The 18,854-nt window shown below is 39.6% G+C and overlaps 1 protein-coding gene across 1 annotated transcript in view; it reads right to left on the reverse strand.

The window, feature by feature from the left end:
• Window positions 1-3,359: 3,359 nt before the first annotated feature.
• Window positions 3,360-18,854, reverse strand: part of LOC106091627 (matrix metalloproteinase-2) — a 422,071-nt gene continuing 406,576 nt past the window's right edge. Inside the window, exons 4-6 of the mRNA XM_059370227.1 lie at window positions 4,469-5,181; window positions 4,267-4,408; window positions 3,360-4,194 (exon numbers count right to left, since the gene is read on the reverse strand). Coding sequence (XP_059226210.1) covers window positions 3,665-4,194; window positions 4,267-4,408; window positions 4,469-5,181 — 1,385 coding nt within the window. The 3' untranslated portion in view covers window positions 3,360-3,664. The remainder of the gene's footprint in view (window positions 4,195-4,266; window positions 4,409-4,468; window positions 5,182-18,854) is intronic.

An 18,854-nucleotide genomic window follows, 5' to 3' on the forward strand; every position in this document is an offset into this window, starting at 1 on the left:
CACAAGTAATATCGAGAGTCATAAGAAAATCCTGCCAAATTTCGAGAGCATTGCTTAACAAATGAACATTTTATTGCTGTATTTCTACAAATCGGACGAACATATACATGTTAGCTATATCCAAATCTGAACCGATTTTTTCCAATTTCAATGGGCTTCATCTGTAGGCTGAAAAACATGTCCATACCAAATCTGAAGACGGTCGGATGAAAACTGCGACCTGTAGTTTGTACACAAATTAACATGGACAGACGGGCGGACAGACGGACGGACAGACAGACGGACATAGCTAAATCGAATCAGAAAGTGATTCTGAGTCGATCGGTATACTTATCAATGGGTCTATCTCTCTTCCTTTTGGGTGTTGCAAACAAATGCACTTAGTTATAATACCCTGTATCACAGTAGTGGTACAGCTTTTATGAAGAGTGGTTTTTAATGATTTTGTGTTATTTTTCACATATGTATATGTTGTATATTTCTCTTAGAACAGTGAGTGGTTATGGAAAATGATTAGCGGCTAAAATAAAACACAAAAAATTAAACTAATATCTTAAGGTGACTAATGTATACCAAATACATACAACACATATAGAATAAAAGATAAATTGGCTTACAAATTAAACTAGATAAGAAATATATTTTATTCGAGAGGCTTATTTTAAAGGCATAGTTCGTGTATTTATATGTGTGGCTGTGTATGTGCTTTAACTGCTTAGCTTAAACGATAAAAAAAATCCTTGCAAGTCTTGTATGCATATTAGGGTGTTTCAAATATTTTGTCAATAAATCGAAATCTATGATGGATTTAAAGACTTTTTGCCCAAAAAATCGTGCATCTAAAACCAAAATCGAACTCCCGGTTTTTAATAACAAAATTTTCTTAGTGCCTTGAAAGAGCTCAGTCGGGAATAGCTAACTTATCATCAAATCCCAGACAAAACGGATGAAACGCTTAAGGTGAAGTACTTAAGCGATCAAATGCATCCACATGGGTTCTTTGGTTTTCAACGTTAATTTTAATTGAAATTGTCAATAATGTTGTTGAATATGATTTTAATAAAATAATTTCTCTAATTTACGGACTGCATAACAATCTGTGAGCAGTTGAAGGCTCTATTACACGGCATGTAGTTGTCTTATGACATGTCATAATTAGTACATGTTGAGTTATACATGTCGTGTGATACAAACGAAACTAACATGTAACAAGTAAGAGCGTGCTAGGTTCGGCCGGGCCGAAGCTTATATACCCTCCACCATGGATCGCATTTGTCGAGTTCTATGCGCGGTATCTCTTTATATCATGTTATAGTTCGATTCGGACCGTAAATGAATGCTGAACTTTGATGAAGTCATTGTGTAATATTTCAGTTCATTCTGATAAGAATTGCGCATTGTAGGGGATCAAGAAGCAAATTTGTTAGATCGCTTTATATAGGAGCAGTATCAAGCTATTGATCGATTCAGACCATATTAGACACGTATGTTGAAGGTCATGAGAGAAGCTGTTGTACAAAATTTCCTCCAAATCGGATGAGAATTGCGCCCACTAGAGGCTGAAGAAGTCAAGATCACAGATCGGTTTATATGGCAGCTTTATCAGGTTATGTACCAATTTGTGCCTTACTTAGTAAAGTGATTGGAAGTCATAACAAAACACTACGTGTAAAATTTCAGTCAAATCGGACGAGAATTGCGCCCTCTAGAGGCTGAAGAAGCCAAGACCCAAGATCGGTTTATATGGCAGCTATATCAAACCATGGACCGATTTGAACCATACTTAGCGCATATGTTGGAGTAATATCAAAACACCGTGTGCAAAATTTCAGTCAAATCGGACGAAAAATGCGCCCTCTAGGGGCTCAAGAAATGGCAGCTATATCAAAACATGGACCGATTTGGCCCATTTACAATCCCAACTGACCTACACTAATATAAAGTGTTTGTGCAAAATATCAAGCCGCTAGCTTTACTCCTTCGAAGGTTAGCGTGCTTTCGACAGACAGACGGACGGACTTCGCTAGATAGCCTTAAAATGACATGACGATCAAAAATGACGGTCTCAGACGCATTTTTGGAGGTGTTACAAACAGAATGGCGAAATTAGTATACCTCCATTCTATGGTGGAGTGTATAAAAATTACTTTTCAAAATAGCACATGTAATTTTTTTCGATTAGAGCGTGCTCTATTACTTCTGACAAAAACATCAAGCAATCAGCTGTTTTTGTTGTCAGTCGAATGAAAGCATCCCCAAATTAAATTGTCTTCACAAATTTATAATGCTTACTCATAACTTTAAACATTTTAACGTATAAAAAGTCAGCTTTTGCTCAAATTTTTAGGTTATGTCATAAGAAAATAACATACAGACGGATAGCAAAAATGATGAATCGTATGTGAATTGAAAATTTTGACAAACATTTTCAATTACATGTGAATACAAAAAAGTGACATGTCATGAGACATCTACATGCCGTGTAATAGCGCCTTAACAAATCCAAAACATATGTTTTGAGCCCTTAGAGCTGGCAAACTTATTCCGTCAGATGCGTGCGTGCGTTTATTGTATAACTCACACCATACAAACCTAGCTGATTGAAAATTTGATTACAACCATTAAAGAACGCTGCAGTTGGGCCCGCCTAGAATGTAACTCAACCTTGAAGGCCTAAACAGAATGAGCGCTTTGAGGAGCGTTGCGCTGATAAATGCAACTCTGCAAACATATGTTAAACAATTTTAAACTTTGACGACTATAAACCCATCGAATGACGCTCGCTTTCAAGCGCCAAAATTGAACATTTTATAAGTTTCCGCTTTGCTTTTGTAGGATTTGTGTGCAGAGTTGCATTTTCGCGACGCTCAAAAACAAAGCTCAACGCGCTGATTCTGTTTCGGCCTTTAGACTTTGTATGAGGGTCACAAGTGGTGGTAAAGTTCTAGAAGTACGAAAGGTACTAAATATCATTCCATCAGAGATAAGTTAACTCATAGAGCTGGGATTCTGGAATCGTGTATGTGCCATTATCCTTAAAATAATTAAATGTTGTGCAAAAACTTTTTGAAAATCGTACTTTTCGGGTGCGATATGGGGTACTAATTATTTAAATAGTACCTAAATTGTATTAATGAAACCAGAACTTTGAAATATACCAATGGCGTGGAATGGGACGAGTGTACGGTAATGCATACTATAAGGCTGGAGTACTATATTTCGTACTCCAAAAGATCCAGGATTTATAAAATATATTTTTGAATAACATTTAAATGTTTCTAGAAAAATTCTAAATTTGTAGAAATCCGGTTGTATCAGTTGGATTAATATCAGTGGGACGGGATTAAGTACGGATTTTGCCACGAAGTTCATCTTTTTTTCGAACACAACACAACATTGAGACTAATCCAAAGAACCTGGTCTGAGCGAAGAAGGTAAATTAGTAACGGATAGACTTTGATTTTGGTTTTAGACCTTCAGTTGTTTTTGGGCAAAGATTCTTAGAACTCGTAATAGATTACGATTTTGATAATCGCTAATTGCGATTATCGCAAACAATATAAGTGACCCACCCTTATGTATGTATATGCATATATATTAGATGTCTATGTAGATGAATTTGGTTTTTGGATTTGAATCCTTGGTCGACACTTGGCTTAATAGCTCACCACCTACTTCTAAGCGTTCGATTCAACCAGGCAAGCGCTAGAAAACCAGCAAAAATCACTGCGAATGGAGACTCTCGTTTGGCAGTTATGGAACTTGTGTTAACCTCAGAGATCAGTGGTGCTGTCCTTTGTTCATCGTCTACTTCGTTTACATTGCGTGAACATTTCATCCAGTCTCGGGCCGAAGACCGTGGCGTGGGATGTGCCACTCGCATGATGTCGTCATTGAATTCCCAATAGGAGTGCCCTTTGAAGAAGTATGTCTTGCGATTGGTGTACTGGAAGGCGGCATCGATGTTGTAGCCAATGCCAGCCCATATGGAGAGATCACGCGGATAGTCCAGTTCAACCAGACCTGTGTCACGATCCAAACTCCAGTACAAGGTGCCACTGAAGAGATATGTACGATTGTTGTGTCCCCAAATAAAGGCAGCATCAATGTGCGACAGTGAGCCCGGCAGTCCGAGGGCCGTTAAAGAGTTTTCCCTTATAAGGGTTACAGAATCAAATTCATAGAATTTACGGCCTATAAGGGAAGGTGGGGTGGAAATTATAAATATTTACCAGTCGAAAAATCTATGTTTAGAAGTGAACCTACCAATAAAGAACACAATGTGGCGTTGATGATTTTCATATACAGCATCGATTTTGTTGAAGTTTGAAGGCAGTGTAGTCCATAGACGTCTTGTTTCGGTGGGGTAACCAGGATAAAGACCTCGCTCGCCAATACGCCAAAGATACTAAAAAGAAATGTGTGTTAGTATTTTTGAACCATGTGAAAAGGTCAGCGGGTAACTTACATGTCCACGGAAAATAAACAATTCTCCCCGTATCATTGATATGGCATCGTAATGTGTTAAACAGTTATCGGGCTTAGGTTTGCGTGGTTTTGAAGGTCGATGATGAGGTTTTTCGGGCGTTCTTTGTGATGGATAACGTTGTGTAGGTTGTATTCTAGGGCGCGGTGTCGTCGTTGTAGTTGTTGTTGGTACATATGGTCTACGTGTTGTTGTGGTAGCCGGTGTTCTGTAATCTGGATAGTAAGATTTTGAGGTATGATCATACCGTGGATTATAGCGAGGTTCTTGACGCTGATTATAACGTGGATCTTGACGGGGCTCATAGCGCCGATCGTAACGTTGATCATAACGTGGATTTTCGGTATACGAGTGTAGAACTTCCTGTGTGGGACGCTGTGGTGAATAGGGATTGTTGTTTGCATTGTATCGAACTGGATTATAATATGTTCTTGGAGTAGTCGTTGTGGTAGTTGTAGTGGTGGTAGTTGTAGTAGTAGTAGTAGTAGTAGGTCTGGATGGTGGCCGATAAGAGCCCCATGTCTTCACTTTGGCTCCATATAACTCCTGTATGGCAGTACGATCGTCGTTGGGCAATTCCCCCCCCACCGTATAGCCCTGATACCAAGGGAACATAATGGCGCTTTGATCCGAAGAATGACCAAGTCCCAGAGAATGGCCAAACTCATGAACGGCAACACCAAGAAAATCTGTGCCTATAAGAAAGTTAGAAAAATGAAAGGCAGTGATTAATGTTTGTATATTAGGGCGAGTTTATTTTGCAAAAATTATTTCCTGTTCCACGAAATTTTTTTAACGAATCACCTTTAATGTACGATTGTATCTAATCTTAAATAAAAACTCATCAAAGTATAATGCAGGGAAACTAAGTTGTATAAAAGTCTTCACCCTAATGTACAATATATTAAATAGCATCCAAATGATAATTTTCAAGTGTCTTTTTTGATTAAACGAAACTTGAGAATGCTAAAATCACAAACAGGTGTGCTGAGTCAACCTGCGCACAGTGTGAGGTTTTTATACCCTCCACCATAGGATGGGGGTATACTAATTTCGTCAATCTGTTTGTAACGCCTCTAAATATTCGACAAAGACCCTATAAGGTATATATATTCGTAATCGTCATGACATTTTAAGTCTTGCCATCCGTATGTCTGTCCGTCCGTCTGTCTGTCAAAAGCACGCTAACTTTCGAAGGAGAAAAGCTAGCCGCTTGAAATATTGCCGCTTGAAATTTTGTGGGTCGGTTGGGATTTCACATAAGCCATATCGGTCCATGTTTTGATAAAGCTGCCATATAAAGCTATCTTGGATCTTGACTTCTGCAGCCACTAGAGGGCGCACAACGTGTTTTGCTGTGACTTCCAATAACTGTGCCAAGTATGGTTTAAATCGGTTAATAACCTAATATAGCTGCCATATAAACCGATCTTGAATCTTGACTTCTTGAGTCAATAGAGCGCGCAATTCTTATCCGATTTTCCTGAAATTTTGCATGACGTGTTTTGCTACGACTTCCAACAACTGTGCTAAGTATGCTTCACTTCAGTCCATAACCTGATATAGCTGCCATATAAAGCGATCTGGGATCTTGATTTTTTGAGTCTCTAGAGGTCGCAACTATTATCCGATTTGTCTGAAATTTTGTACGACGGATCCTCTCATGACCATCAACAAATGGGTTTATTATGGTCTGAATCGGTCTATAGCCTGATACAGCTCCTATATAAACCTATCTCTGTGTTTTACTTCTTGAGCCCCCAAAGGGCGCAATTCTTATTCGAATTGGCTGACATTTTACACAGGTCTCCAACATATAAGTTAATTGTGGTCCGAACCGGACCATATCTTGATATCACTCTAATAGCAAAGCAAATGAAAGTGTCTCATGTTTGTCAGTTTGTTTGTTTATTCCGTATAGACTCGAAAACGGCTGAAACGATTTCCTCGAAATGTTCACAGATTGTGTAGGTTGGTCAGGAAGGAACCATAGGCTATATAATTTTTTGATATCAGGAGGAGGCGGACCCTCTCTCTTACCCCAAAAGTACTACCCAAAAACAAAAGTGGACCGATTGGAACAATATGGGATTCAAATGAAAGGTATTCAAGATTAGAGTACGAATTTCATAATAAAAGTTGGTCCAAGTACCTGGCGACCGCCCCAGCCTCAAAACCCCTTTAAAATAGGTTTATTTGGCGATCATGACAACATGGGACTCAAATGAAAGGTATTCGGGAGTGGATTACGAATATGCTCAGGTAGTGGGAATAGGCTTTATAATTTATTAATAACAGCAGGGTGCGGACCCTCCACCGTTACCCCAGAAACACCACCCAAAGTCAAAAGCGTAGTATAGGGGATCACCCCACCCCCACAGAAACGCCCAAAATGGGTACATTAGCCAATCACGGATATATGGGACTCGGTTTGTTTGTTCCGTATAGACTGAAAAACGGCAGAACCGACCCATTATGACTAAATGGTACTTGGCTGAACCGATTTTCTAACAATTTTCATAGGTTGTGTACGTTTGAAGGAAACATAGGCTACATAATTTTTAGATATTGGGTGGAGGCGGACCCTCCCCCTTACCCCAAAAACGCCGCCCATATCCGAAAGTGGTCCGATGGGCACAAAAAACTAATATCGCATACAAATTTGGGTCCAAGTACCCCCTAACCCCAAAACTCCTCTAAACAGATTTATTCGAAGTTCATGTCAATATGGGGCTCAAATGAAAAGTATTGGGCAGTAGATTTCATATATTCCATAAAACATTAGGTCCAAGTAATGGGAGGTCGCCCAACCCCAAATACCCCTAAAAGGGGATATTAGCCGACCATGCCCATATGGGACTCAAATGAAAGGTATTAGGGTGTATATTACGAATATGACATTTAAATTTGCGTTCAAGTCTCGGTAGAGCTTTTTCTCCTAAAGTTACGTCAAATGGGTTATTTGACCCATTATGGCAATATGAGACTCAAATGAAAGGTATTTGAGGGTAGAAAACGAATTTGATATCCAATTTTGGAGCCAAGTGTTTAAGGGGTACGCCCTAAAGCACCCCCTAAACTGTACATCATTTCCGTTGGGAATAAATAACGAATTTGATACCAATTTTCAGTGCAAAGTGCCGGTGGCCGCCCCAGCCCCAAAACACCCTCCAAACGGTTCATATTAACCTGTCATGGCAATATGGAGTTCAATTAAAAGAATTTGGAAGTGTAGCACGAATTCGTTATCCAAATTTGAGTCGAAATGTCTGAGGTGCCATCCCTCCCATAATGAGAACATTACCCTCAGGAAGAACATTACCACCAGGAACCGAGAAGGGGCAAATTCTCACACATCAATGAGTGCTTTCCGATTAAAGTCTAAACTCAATGATAAAGGACCTTTTTTATAGCCGAGTCCGAACGGCGTCCCGCAGTGCGACACCTCTTTGGGGAACATTTTTTAAATGACCATGCATGGCATTGTACCTCGCAAATGTTGCCAACATTAAGAGGGGATAAACACCGCTTTGTCCGATGTTCTCGCCGGGATTCGAACGCGCTCACCGTCATAGGCTACAATGGCACGAATTCGATATCCATATTTAGGGCGAAGTGTCCCCACGCTAAAAATATATTAGAGAGTTAAAGAAGGCGCAGCGGAGCGGGCCTGGTTCGGCTAGTAAATAATAAAAATCAAAACAAATGCTAAAAATTATTGACTTTTAATTATTTTATGAGACAAATAGTACAAGGATCGAGAATTCTCAATCGAGAATTTTTTGAAAAAAATTTGGAAAATTGATCAAGACATTGTTCTGTGATAAAAGAATGAAAAATTATTTTTGAATTTCACATTCTTTTTTTACTGAGTTTTGTAGATAAGAGATAAATTAAAACAGAATAAGAAAAATATAGTCACAAAAGCGTGCGGTAAATGATTACGGGACCTGCAATCTTAGTTCTGTGAAAAAAGTTTTAGGTATTTGCTTCCAAAGTACCCAATTTCTTTTGTTAGAATAGTGTGAATAGAACATAATCCCAGAAATTTCTTAATTACGATTGTTTTTTAGTTATTTTCTGTGTCAGAAACATGAAATAGGTAGCGGTAATAAGTATAAATTCTAGGAAGGGCTATTCAATATATTTAATGTGTGTAAGCTTCAACCAAAAATTCCCAAGGATTGTCAGATGCTCTACCTACTTATATGGAAGCAATATTTAAATCTGAATCGATTTCGACCAAACTTCTTCGATATTGTGGTAGTCGTCCAGGAAAGCGTTGTGCAAAATTTTAGCAAGATTGGTCAATAAATGCGCTTGCAGTGGCTTTAGAACAGAAAATCGGGCGATAAACATATATGGCAGCTATATCTTAATCTGAACCGATTTTAAGAAAGTCTTTCCTGCCAAGTTTCAAGAGAATTGGTTAACAAATGAGCATTTTATTGCAATATAAGTCCAAATCGGACTAACATACATATGGGAGCTACTAGGCAATCGGAAACTTTTCTCAGTCTTCCATTCCATCTATTGGGTTGCCCAAAAAGTAATTGCGGATTTTTCATATAGTCGGCGTTGACAAATTTTTTCACAGCTTGTGACTATCAGCTGTTACTTTTAGCTTGCTTTAGAAAAAAAGTGTAAAAAAAGTATATTTGACTAAAGTTCATTCTAAGTTTTATTATTGGGAACATGGCATTCCCAATGTTCAAGTGCAACCTTGGTGGAACTTTTCCTAAAAAGACCTCAATAGTCGGCATATTCCACATTGCTTCCAAAACTGCCTGCGTAGTGGACCTTTATGTTCCCGTAAATCCAACGCACGCTAGTTTTTGCATCATATCGAGCTCTCAACTACGATTTCTTCGACCAGCAGACTTTCACCCCAGTGCCCTAATAAGGTCTTAAGACCATATCCTACCGAATACCCTCCTGCAGGGAGTACTAAGCATCAAGTGCTTTACGTTTTTGCTCCGTATAACATTTTGACAATTGCAGAGTGATGCCGTCCCAGTCAAAAAACCCATATCTTATATCTACAAGAAAGAAGCACTAGGTCGTTATTCCTTGGAATTGTCTTCAACCTAATGAGTAAACGCTTGAAAAGACTTCTAATTGAAGTAGGTTGATTGGGATTGTGATTTAACCAACTCAGTCCATGTTGAGATATATCCCCTAATTAAATCCATCTCCCAATCTTACTTTTGTATCCTCTAGACCAATTTGCCTGAACTTTTGCACAATGATTTCTGAACAAATAACCAAATATGGGAATCATTGGAAGAATATAAAACCGATAAAGAATATAAACCGATCTCCTGATTTAAATTCTTGAGCCAATGGAGAGCGCAATTTTTATCTGATTAATAACCTGATATAGCTCTCATATAACAAATCTCCTTGAACTACTAGAGGACACGATTCATATCTAATTTGATATAGTGATTTCCGCTACGATCTCCTGCAAATCATACATATCAAGTATGGCTCGATCCATAACCTGATTATACTTAAAAATTTGCATAAATCGGTCCAACCAACTCTGAAAAATTTCGGATATATTGCAAATATTGGGAACTCTTTGCCTTCGGTTATGTTTATGTGCCAAGAATCATAAGAAAAGTTTGGATTGCTTCACAGACCTTATACCATCACCCTAACTTGAAATTTCTCCCAGATCATGGCCAATGTAGAGCAGAGTTTATCATGTCCGCCTTTGACGCTGAACGCCTGAGAACATCAGAAAAGAATTTTCAGCGGTGGTTATCCCCATCTAATGCTGGCGACATTTGTGAGGTACTTTGCCTGGTAAAAAACTTCTCTCCAAAGCGATGTCACTCTCCGCCAAGCCGTTCGGATTCGGCTATAAAAAGGAGGTCTCTTATTGTTGAGCTTAAACTTGAATCGGACAGCACTCATTGATATGTGAGAAATGTACCCCCGTTCCTTAATGGAATGTTCATGGGCAAATTTGAAATTTTCATTTTGCATGAACCTAACAGTGTTCGGTGATAAATATTGCGATGAGTTACAAATAGATTATACTTGTTCACCAAGCGTTTTTCCACATTCGGTATTGAGTGTCATACATCAATCTTATGATAGAATTACATTTATCCACCTAATAAACGCACCTCTGCTCTGAAATATCTGTAATTGACCAATCAAAAAGGAAAATTTGCCACTATGAAGTGTGAATGCAAACCATTCCCCGTAATAGCTATGGCAGAACGAAGAAGACCTCATTAACGTGGCGATTGTAATTTCAAACACTTTTATGATTGGTAATTGTCGATTGGTAAATTCCGCGAACAGAGCAAACACTTTAGTGTCCAAATTTCCAAAACATCACTCATATTGAGAGGTTTACACCATAACTTCATGTTCTTCGTAAAGAAGGAAAAACAGTAGAGTAGCAGAGCAAATCGATAGAGGACTTTTTTGGTACGTAATTAAGGCAGAAGGATTCTCTCCTCCTGCTCCTCCAGCACATACAAAGACCAATCTAATAATCCCTCCTCCCCATGTCTAGTTCGCTTAGAACCCCATTTTCTGTGTGGGCCACGAATGCAATGGGGTCAACGAGGAAGAAAAACCACTGAAACGCAAAACAAAAACTCCGGAAACGTTTGGCATTTGTAGAGGGCATTATTTTTCAGGAAAAGTGTTGCTGCCATCCATACCGAGGACAATGCATGAATGAATGGATGGATGATTTGTATGAAATTGATTGATGATGCAAATGATAGCGGTGGCAATGGTCGGGGTTGGGTCGCTCAGTCGGTCGGCCAATGTGATTATGTAAAATATGACGTGATGGCGTCGGAACTGGGATTGCAAGAATCAAATGGAATAGGGTGATCAAAAACATAATTTCGACAGCATCAACAATACCATACAAATAATGATTGATGGGGCGCCTGAAAATGGGCAAAAATGACAATAATTTTGTTATGCGCCAATCCAAAGGATTCGCACTACAAAATCAAACAATTTGATAAATAAGTAGGGTAGCACCACTGAATTCTGGGTTAGACAAGGGTAGGAGCCTTCCTAACCATAAGAAGAGAGATTATAGGAAATATATGGAGGAGTTACTATAGACGATGCATAAATTGCGGCGTCACTTTGAAAAAGAGCTCAAGAGACTGAGGTACTTTGAGCAATTTACTGTGTTCGGTCATGGAAACATGGATTCCGTTTTGGGCAAATAAGTCAGTATATAATACATGGGTTCATATTCAATCATTAGTCGGGTTTTATTGAGCAAACTTTCACTTGTCAATGCTAGCTGGCGACATTAGATAATTTTGAGACATGTGACATTTTTGTTTGTAATTGGTTTTGTTCTGCGGCTGGCCGTGGTAATGGCCATGGTCATGGGGCAGCACTATTTGATATGAGGTAACCACTTGATTCGAGAAATTCTATAGGATTCGACTGTTTTTATACTTCATTATTTCGTTGGTAACAACTCGAAATATTGGTCAGATACGTCATAAAGAATATATACAGTAACACAGAATAGTCTACATACCTTTTCGTAGATGGCATCTTCGTAGACTGAGAATCACATATTTTGGATGTAATATAATTCCATACATTTTTGGTAATAATAACAGTGGTGGCCATGGAGAACGATTTTAGCAACATTCGATATTTGGCGTATATAAATTTCTTTTTAAAAGACGCATATTTTGAGTGGGGTATGTAGACCTCTCTGTGCACCTGCATTTATTCTTGATCGTCTTAAATTTGAAGTCCACTTTTACACGTTTATACTTAATATTAATAATTCAAAATATCACTGAGGAACTTTTTTTCAACAAGTAAAAAGGCATTAGGTTCGGCCGAGCCGAACTTTGGATACCCACCACCTCGGGTGTATATGTAAACCCCCTTTCGCCACAAACTGGTGAAAATTGGATAACTTATGCACACAAATTCGGCACGGACAATAAGTGGTCGAATAAAAATTAGTCACTGTTGAATTTTGTATAAAGCTTTTATGAGCTTCAGACTCTTAACCGGTATATCGGTCTATATGAGAGCTATATCTAAATACAGTCTTTACCATATTTGGGTCGGAAGGCGGGTGGCCTAAAACTACCCACTATAAAAAATAAAGCTTTTATGGTCTTCAGACCCTTTATCGGGAGATCCGTCTATATGGTAGCTATATTTGAATATAGTCCGATCTGAACCATATTTGGGTTAGATGTCGGGAGGCATAAAGTAATCCATTGTTTTAAATTTCAGCGAAATCGGGTAATAAATAAAGCTTTTATGGGCTTCAAGCCCTTTATCGGGAGATCTTTCTATATGACAGCTATACCTAATTATGGACCGATCTAATCCATATTTAGGTCAGATGTCGGGAGGCTTTATATAAATCGGATAAAAAATTAAGCTTTTATGGTCTTCAGACCCTTTATCGGGAGATCCGTCTATATGGTAGCTATATCTAAATATAGTCCGATCTGTACCATATTCGGGTCAGTTGTCGGGAAGCCTTAAACTACTCACTGTTTCAAATTTCAGCAAAATCGGATGAAAAATAAAGTTGTTATGGGCATTAGACCCTTTATCGAAAAATCGGCCTATACAGCAGCTATATCCAAATATGGTCCGATTTGGCCCGTTCAAGAACTTAGCCAGCGTGCATCAAAAAGACGTATCTGTGCCAAATTTCAGCTCAATATCTCAATTTTTGTAGGCTCTACAATGATTACAACAGACGGACGGACAGACGGATGGACGGACAGACACACGGACATCGTTAAATCGTCTTAGAATTTTACGACGTTCCGAAATATATATAACTTGTAGGGTCGGAAATTGATATTTCGCTGTGTTGCAAACGGAATGACTTCATGAATATACACCCTATACAACGATGGTGGGTATAAAAATATTTAAAAATTAATAGCGAAGGAGCAGGAGAGGAGGAAAAAAAAAAAGTTGCAGAGCGGAAAAATGCTTGTCGGAGCGGGGGTGGAGTGGGAAAAGAGAACCTTTCCGAATCCCTGGTTAAAAAAACCTCAAAATCAATTAGCGCAAGGATTTTTTATACCATACACCACCATTGTAGTACAGGGTATTATAACTTAGTGCATTTGTTTGTAACACTCAGAAGGAAGAGAGATAGTCCCATTGGCAAGCATACTGATCGACTCAGAATCACTTTTTGATACGATTTAGCAATGTCCGTCTGCCCACGTTAATTTGTGTACAAAGTACATGTCCAAATTTTCCTTCGATCATCTTCAAATTTGGCACATACATTGTTTTGGCGTAGAGACGAATACTATTGAATTTGGAAAATATCGGCTCAGATTTGGATATAGCTCCCATATATATCTTCGTCCCATTTTGAGAAATATTGCAAAAACATCGTCAGTTGTCAACCTTTAACTCACGAAAGTTCGTACGTAGATTTCACTTATGACTCTTGATATTACTGATGAATTTCATAGAAATCGATGCGTATTAAGACATAGCTTTCGTATGTATATATAGAAACTTGGCACCGCCTGACTTTTCGTTTTCTTACTGGTTTTCAATAAAAAGGTATTCTATTAAGCGGGTGGAAGCGGTTCTTAGAGACTGGATAAATCATATGCTAAGGAACAGGGGATAAATTGTGTGTCCAATGGCATAAATATAAGGGAGAAAGTGGCACAGGGCACGCCACAGGGGGCATTTTATCGCCACTCCTATGGGTGACCACCTTAAATGACCTATTACGGATGCTGACTGATGTTAATGTTAATCCAGAGAAGAATGAAATATGCCTGTTCACAAGGAAGACGAAGGTGGGCGAATTTAACGCACCACGTTTCCTTAATAAGACGATTTCGACATCTGACAAGGTCAAATACTTAGGTGTGATCTTGGACAGGAAACTGAATTGGAAGTGTCACATTCAAGAGCGTACTGAGAAGGCTCAAGATATTGGGCACTATGTAGACGGCCGTAGGCTCGAAATGGGGCCAGAATCTTAGGATAGTCCACTGGCTCTACAGGAGCGTGATTAGACCAATAATTACTAACGCCTCAGTACTTTGGTGGACTGCTAGGGATTGAGGATGGGAGCAGCTCATACCATCGCGGTATAATCGAGGCGACGGTAGGAAACCTGGAAAGAAGGGAAGAGGTTTCCGATCGGATACCTGAGATGAACCTTGAAGTCGAGTGCGAGGCACTGCTGCCATCGGCACAGTCTTGGATTGACGGAACCCTAGTATTGCCTTCCGGAAGATCATGTTACACGGATGGATCAAAGCTAGAGGACAGAGTGGACCTGGGGGTTTACATTGAAAACCCAGGGACTGAGATCTGCTTTAGACCACCTGACCATAATACGGTCCTGCAGACGGAGATCCGGTCGATCACGGAATGCGTGAAATGGTGTGGTGCTCACGCGAGGACGTCGAGTGTGAACATCTTTACCGTCAGTAAAATTGCCATAAGGGCAATAACAACAAGGAAGGTAAGGTCACGTACAGTCTTGCAGTGTAAGAAGGAAATTAACGCCTTCTCTGAAGATGGGAAAATCCGCATCGTTTGGGTGCCGGGCCATAACGGAGTAAGGGGAAATGAAAAGGCAGACGATTTGGCGGTGAAGGCCAGAGGACTATAGTCAATAAACTTGGTTAACCCGAAGCCTTTCGGGTCGACGCAGTCCGAGTTAAGGGAGTGGGCGACGAATGCGCATGCAACATATGGGGGGGATCCAGATCATGAGAGGACGAGGCTATTACTGAAAGGAAATAAGAAGGAGTTCAATATAGCTCTGGGTATCATAATCCGAAACTTGGGACTACTAGCTCACTTATGTAAAATCGGTGCGGCTAGTGACAGCATATGTAGGGCATGCGGCGAAGATGATGATACGTTGGAGCATTTCCTTTGTCATTGCCCGCCTTTCGCGTCTTACAGATACCGGTACTTAGGTGGAGACACAATACCAGACATGAACCAACTTCGGGGAGTGGTATTGAAAACAATTAAGGATTTTGTAAGTAGCACGGAATTCTTAACTTAAAATTTTCTTTACTTTATAGTTTTTAGAGCGCACAACAAGCCGATTACTGGCTTAGGTGTATGTCCATAGTGGCATGGGGAGGATTAATATCTGTTTACAACCTAACCTAACCTATGGGTTGATACATTCTTCGCAGGATTAGGACGAAAGGTGGTTCATATACATAAATATTCGGCCCGACTGAATGTAATGCCTTTTAACTTGTTCTTTTTGCTATTTGAAATGTGAAGAGTGTTTTAAACAATCGCCCCTCTTAAATAGTTGCTGCCACACTTAAATAAAGCCATTATCATTTGTAGGTATCAACGTGACATTATGTATGAATTTCTTTGGAATTTCTCAACTTATACAAGTGTGGTTATATCACCTTAATATAATGATGCCAACTGCTATTACATAGCCATTCATGCCATTCACATCTCTATTAAGCAGTAAAGTCAACAAAATAGCAATCAAAAGGATTTTTATGCTTTTCTATTTCCCATGAATTGATAGTTAAGGAAGTGAACTTCTCTTTCTGCTCTACATGGAAGAGCTGCTGGGAGTGGGGGGGAGGAAATGTAGAAACTGTGCGTTGCCATGGACTTTGACTGGTTGCCAGAAGTACGGGAACGACATAACGACTTGATAATAAAGAGAAATTCGTAGTAAGTTGCTGTAAATTTTATAAGCTTCTTAAAGTTCTACACTGTGATCTGGTTTTATTTCTCCTTTATCATCACCCACCCATCCTGCGAGTATTTGCTGTTGGAGAGCTAGCTGTATGTGTATGTGCGAATACTTATTGACATGGTCTATTTGCATTGTTCATGACTTTTTGAAATATTTCTTGGGGAGCAATGTGCATTTTGTTACCCTTTTCTTTTTTTTTTTTTGGTCTTGTATTTGTAATTTCCGTTTTTGCCATTTTATGCTAAAGCTTTAGTGCAAATAAATAACCGCATAATTTTGAGAGGAATTATGCTTCATTTTTACCATCCGAGATTGGGGTGTGCTTAGGAATTTTATGTTCTGAATCTGCGGTGTCATTTGCCTGAGATGTATGAGCATTTTTCAAATAAGGGAAATAAATGGAAAATGGCAGCGTGTGCTTTATGAGCCATTCATAGTTTAAGTGCTGTAAGATATTTTTATGAACCTAAAATTTATACACAATAATTTGGATACATTAAGCATCCCCCTAAAAATATTCAACAACCATTTAAAGGCTGCTAAATTCTTTTTGAATTGACATTTGTAGTACAGATAACTCACGAGTTTTCACTCATGTTTTCAGTACTCATGCCGAAGTTGATGTCTTCTTGCTAGGTTATGTTTATGTAGCAGTTTTGCCACACAACAAGAATAGGAGAAGGAAGATGAATTCTAGATCCTACCTTTGAACCATCCTGATCGCTTTATAAAACCGAACCACTTGGGAATGTTTTTTGAAGATTTGCAAATTTTGCCCATGAACATTCCTCTAAGGAACAGGGGCAAACTTCTCACGTATCAATGAGTGCAGTTCGATTCAAGTTTAAGCTCAATGATAAGGGGCCTCCGTTTTATAGCCGAGTCTGAACGGCGTGCCGCAGTGCGACATCGCTTTGGAGAGAAGTTTTATATGGCATAGTACCTCGCAAATGTTGCCAGCATTAGGAGAAAAAAACCACCGCTGAAAATTTCATCTGATGGTCTCGCCAGGAATCGAACCCAGGCGTTCAGCGTCATAGACGGATCAGCTAACCTCTGCGCTATGGTGGCCTCTTGCTAATGTTTACATCCGTTAAATCAAACCAATTCTCAAAGAAATGAGAACCTAATGTGAAACACAGCTTCGGCAAAAGTCGTTACTTGAACCTTCGGTCTGTCAGCATGTTTACCAATCTGATTCTTGTTTGAACCGTTGAGTGGAGCGGTCGTTTTGTTATTTCGCTCTGCAAGAATATTCTGCAACTCCTAGTAGGTAGTTATTTTCGGAAAAAATATTTTAAGTCACTTGAGGATGGTTGTGAAGGTGTTATCCATTAGGAGGTTGATGATCTGTGTACGTTTCCACTGGAGCGGCAGATTACCAAGATAACTTCTAGATTCGGAAAAGCCACATCGGTCAGCTAAAGGGCTGCGGTCACCTAAAGGGTGCCCCATCCCCAAATATGGGGCCAATAACCTTTGCTAATATCGCTAAGGACAGCTAGGTGATGGTAGTTGTCGACAAGGCAGAAGAACAGGGCTGTATACCTAGGAATAATTGGAGTGGGATAGTCTATGGACTGTCATCTGTATACTCCGACGTCCTTGCAGAATTGCATTAATCTCCTCCAGTCTATGACGAAGCAGGCTGATATTGCGCCCTAAAAAATTGGTGAGATCTGGCCAGGTGCAGCACAGGATTTTGTTAAGACAGAAGATATTCCTTCTCGGCCAATGGCACACGCTTGGATAGCAAGGATTCCCTCAGATCCTGAACGCATGCTTGGGAGAATAAGGGATTGTAATCGCAATCATTCAACCACCGACTGGAAGTTTGGTAGATGAGGCTGATGGCGATGACTGATGAGGATGAGGCTGATGGCGGTCGGAGACATGTAATATTTGTACTAAACTCCGGCTGCCTCGCAGACCTCTACAAATCTGAAGGAGTTGTATCTTACGGATTCAACAAGTTGAAACTGAAGGTCTATAGAAGCGGTCGGGTTGGGTAATCTGGAAACCACTCAGCAGTTGTTGGTGAACACTTGTCTGATGAATAGAGTCCGGATTTTTATGCAAAATTCAAAGTTTGCCACATATTATTTGCCAAATACGGTGATATTGTGCAATAAAATTTTGCTTTTCGAAGTTCCCAAGCCATTACATGTTTATAAGATTAAATTTTACTTGAAATTATCTACACAGTTTGCATATACTAGATCCCAAAATTTCGATTTTGCATAAAAATCCGGACCATATTGATGAACTATCAACCACATCTCTAAAGTCTGTGGGATTGCAGCACACTGAAAACTCCCCCCGCCACGATCAAAAGAGAAGGGGATAACGTCAAAATGGGACCCGACCCGTGGATGGGTCATCTGGTGGGGCTAGAGGTGTGCGCCGAAGGTACGTCAAAATCAGCAGCTAGTGAAGCATCTAAAGAGGAATTGCCCACACCTCAAGTGTCCAGTGTCCTGAGGTAAAGTGTTTCCACTCCTTGTCAACTACCCTTTGATGCGTAAGGAAACTCATCATGACAATATCTTACGAATCTTGCTAATCAACAGTGCTGTTAATTCTGAATCCTAACGATGCTCCATTATCTGCATAGAAATGTCCACCATTGTAATGCAGGAGTATTTA

Source organism: Stomoxys calcitrans, chromosome 5 (genome assembly GCF_963082655.1).
Source record: "Stomoxys calcitrans chromosome 5, idStoCalc2.1, whole genome shotgun sequence".
Lineage (NCBI taxonomy): Eukaryota > Metazoa > Arthropoda > Insecta > Diptera > Muscidae > Stomoxys > Stomoxys calcitrans.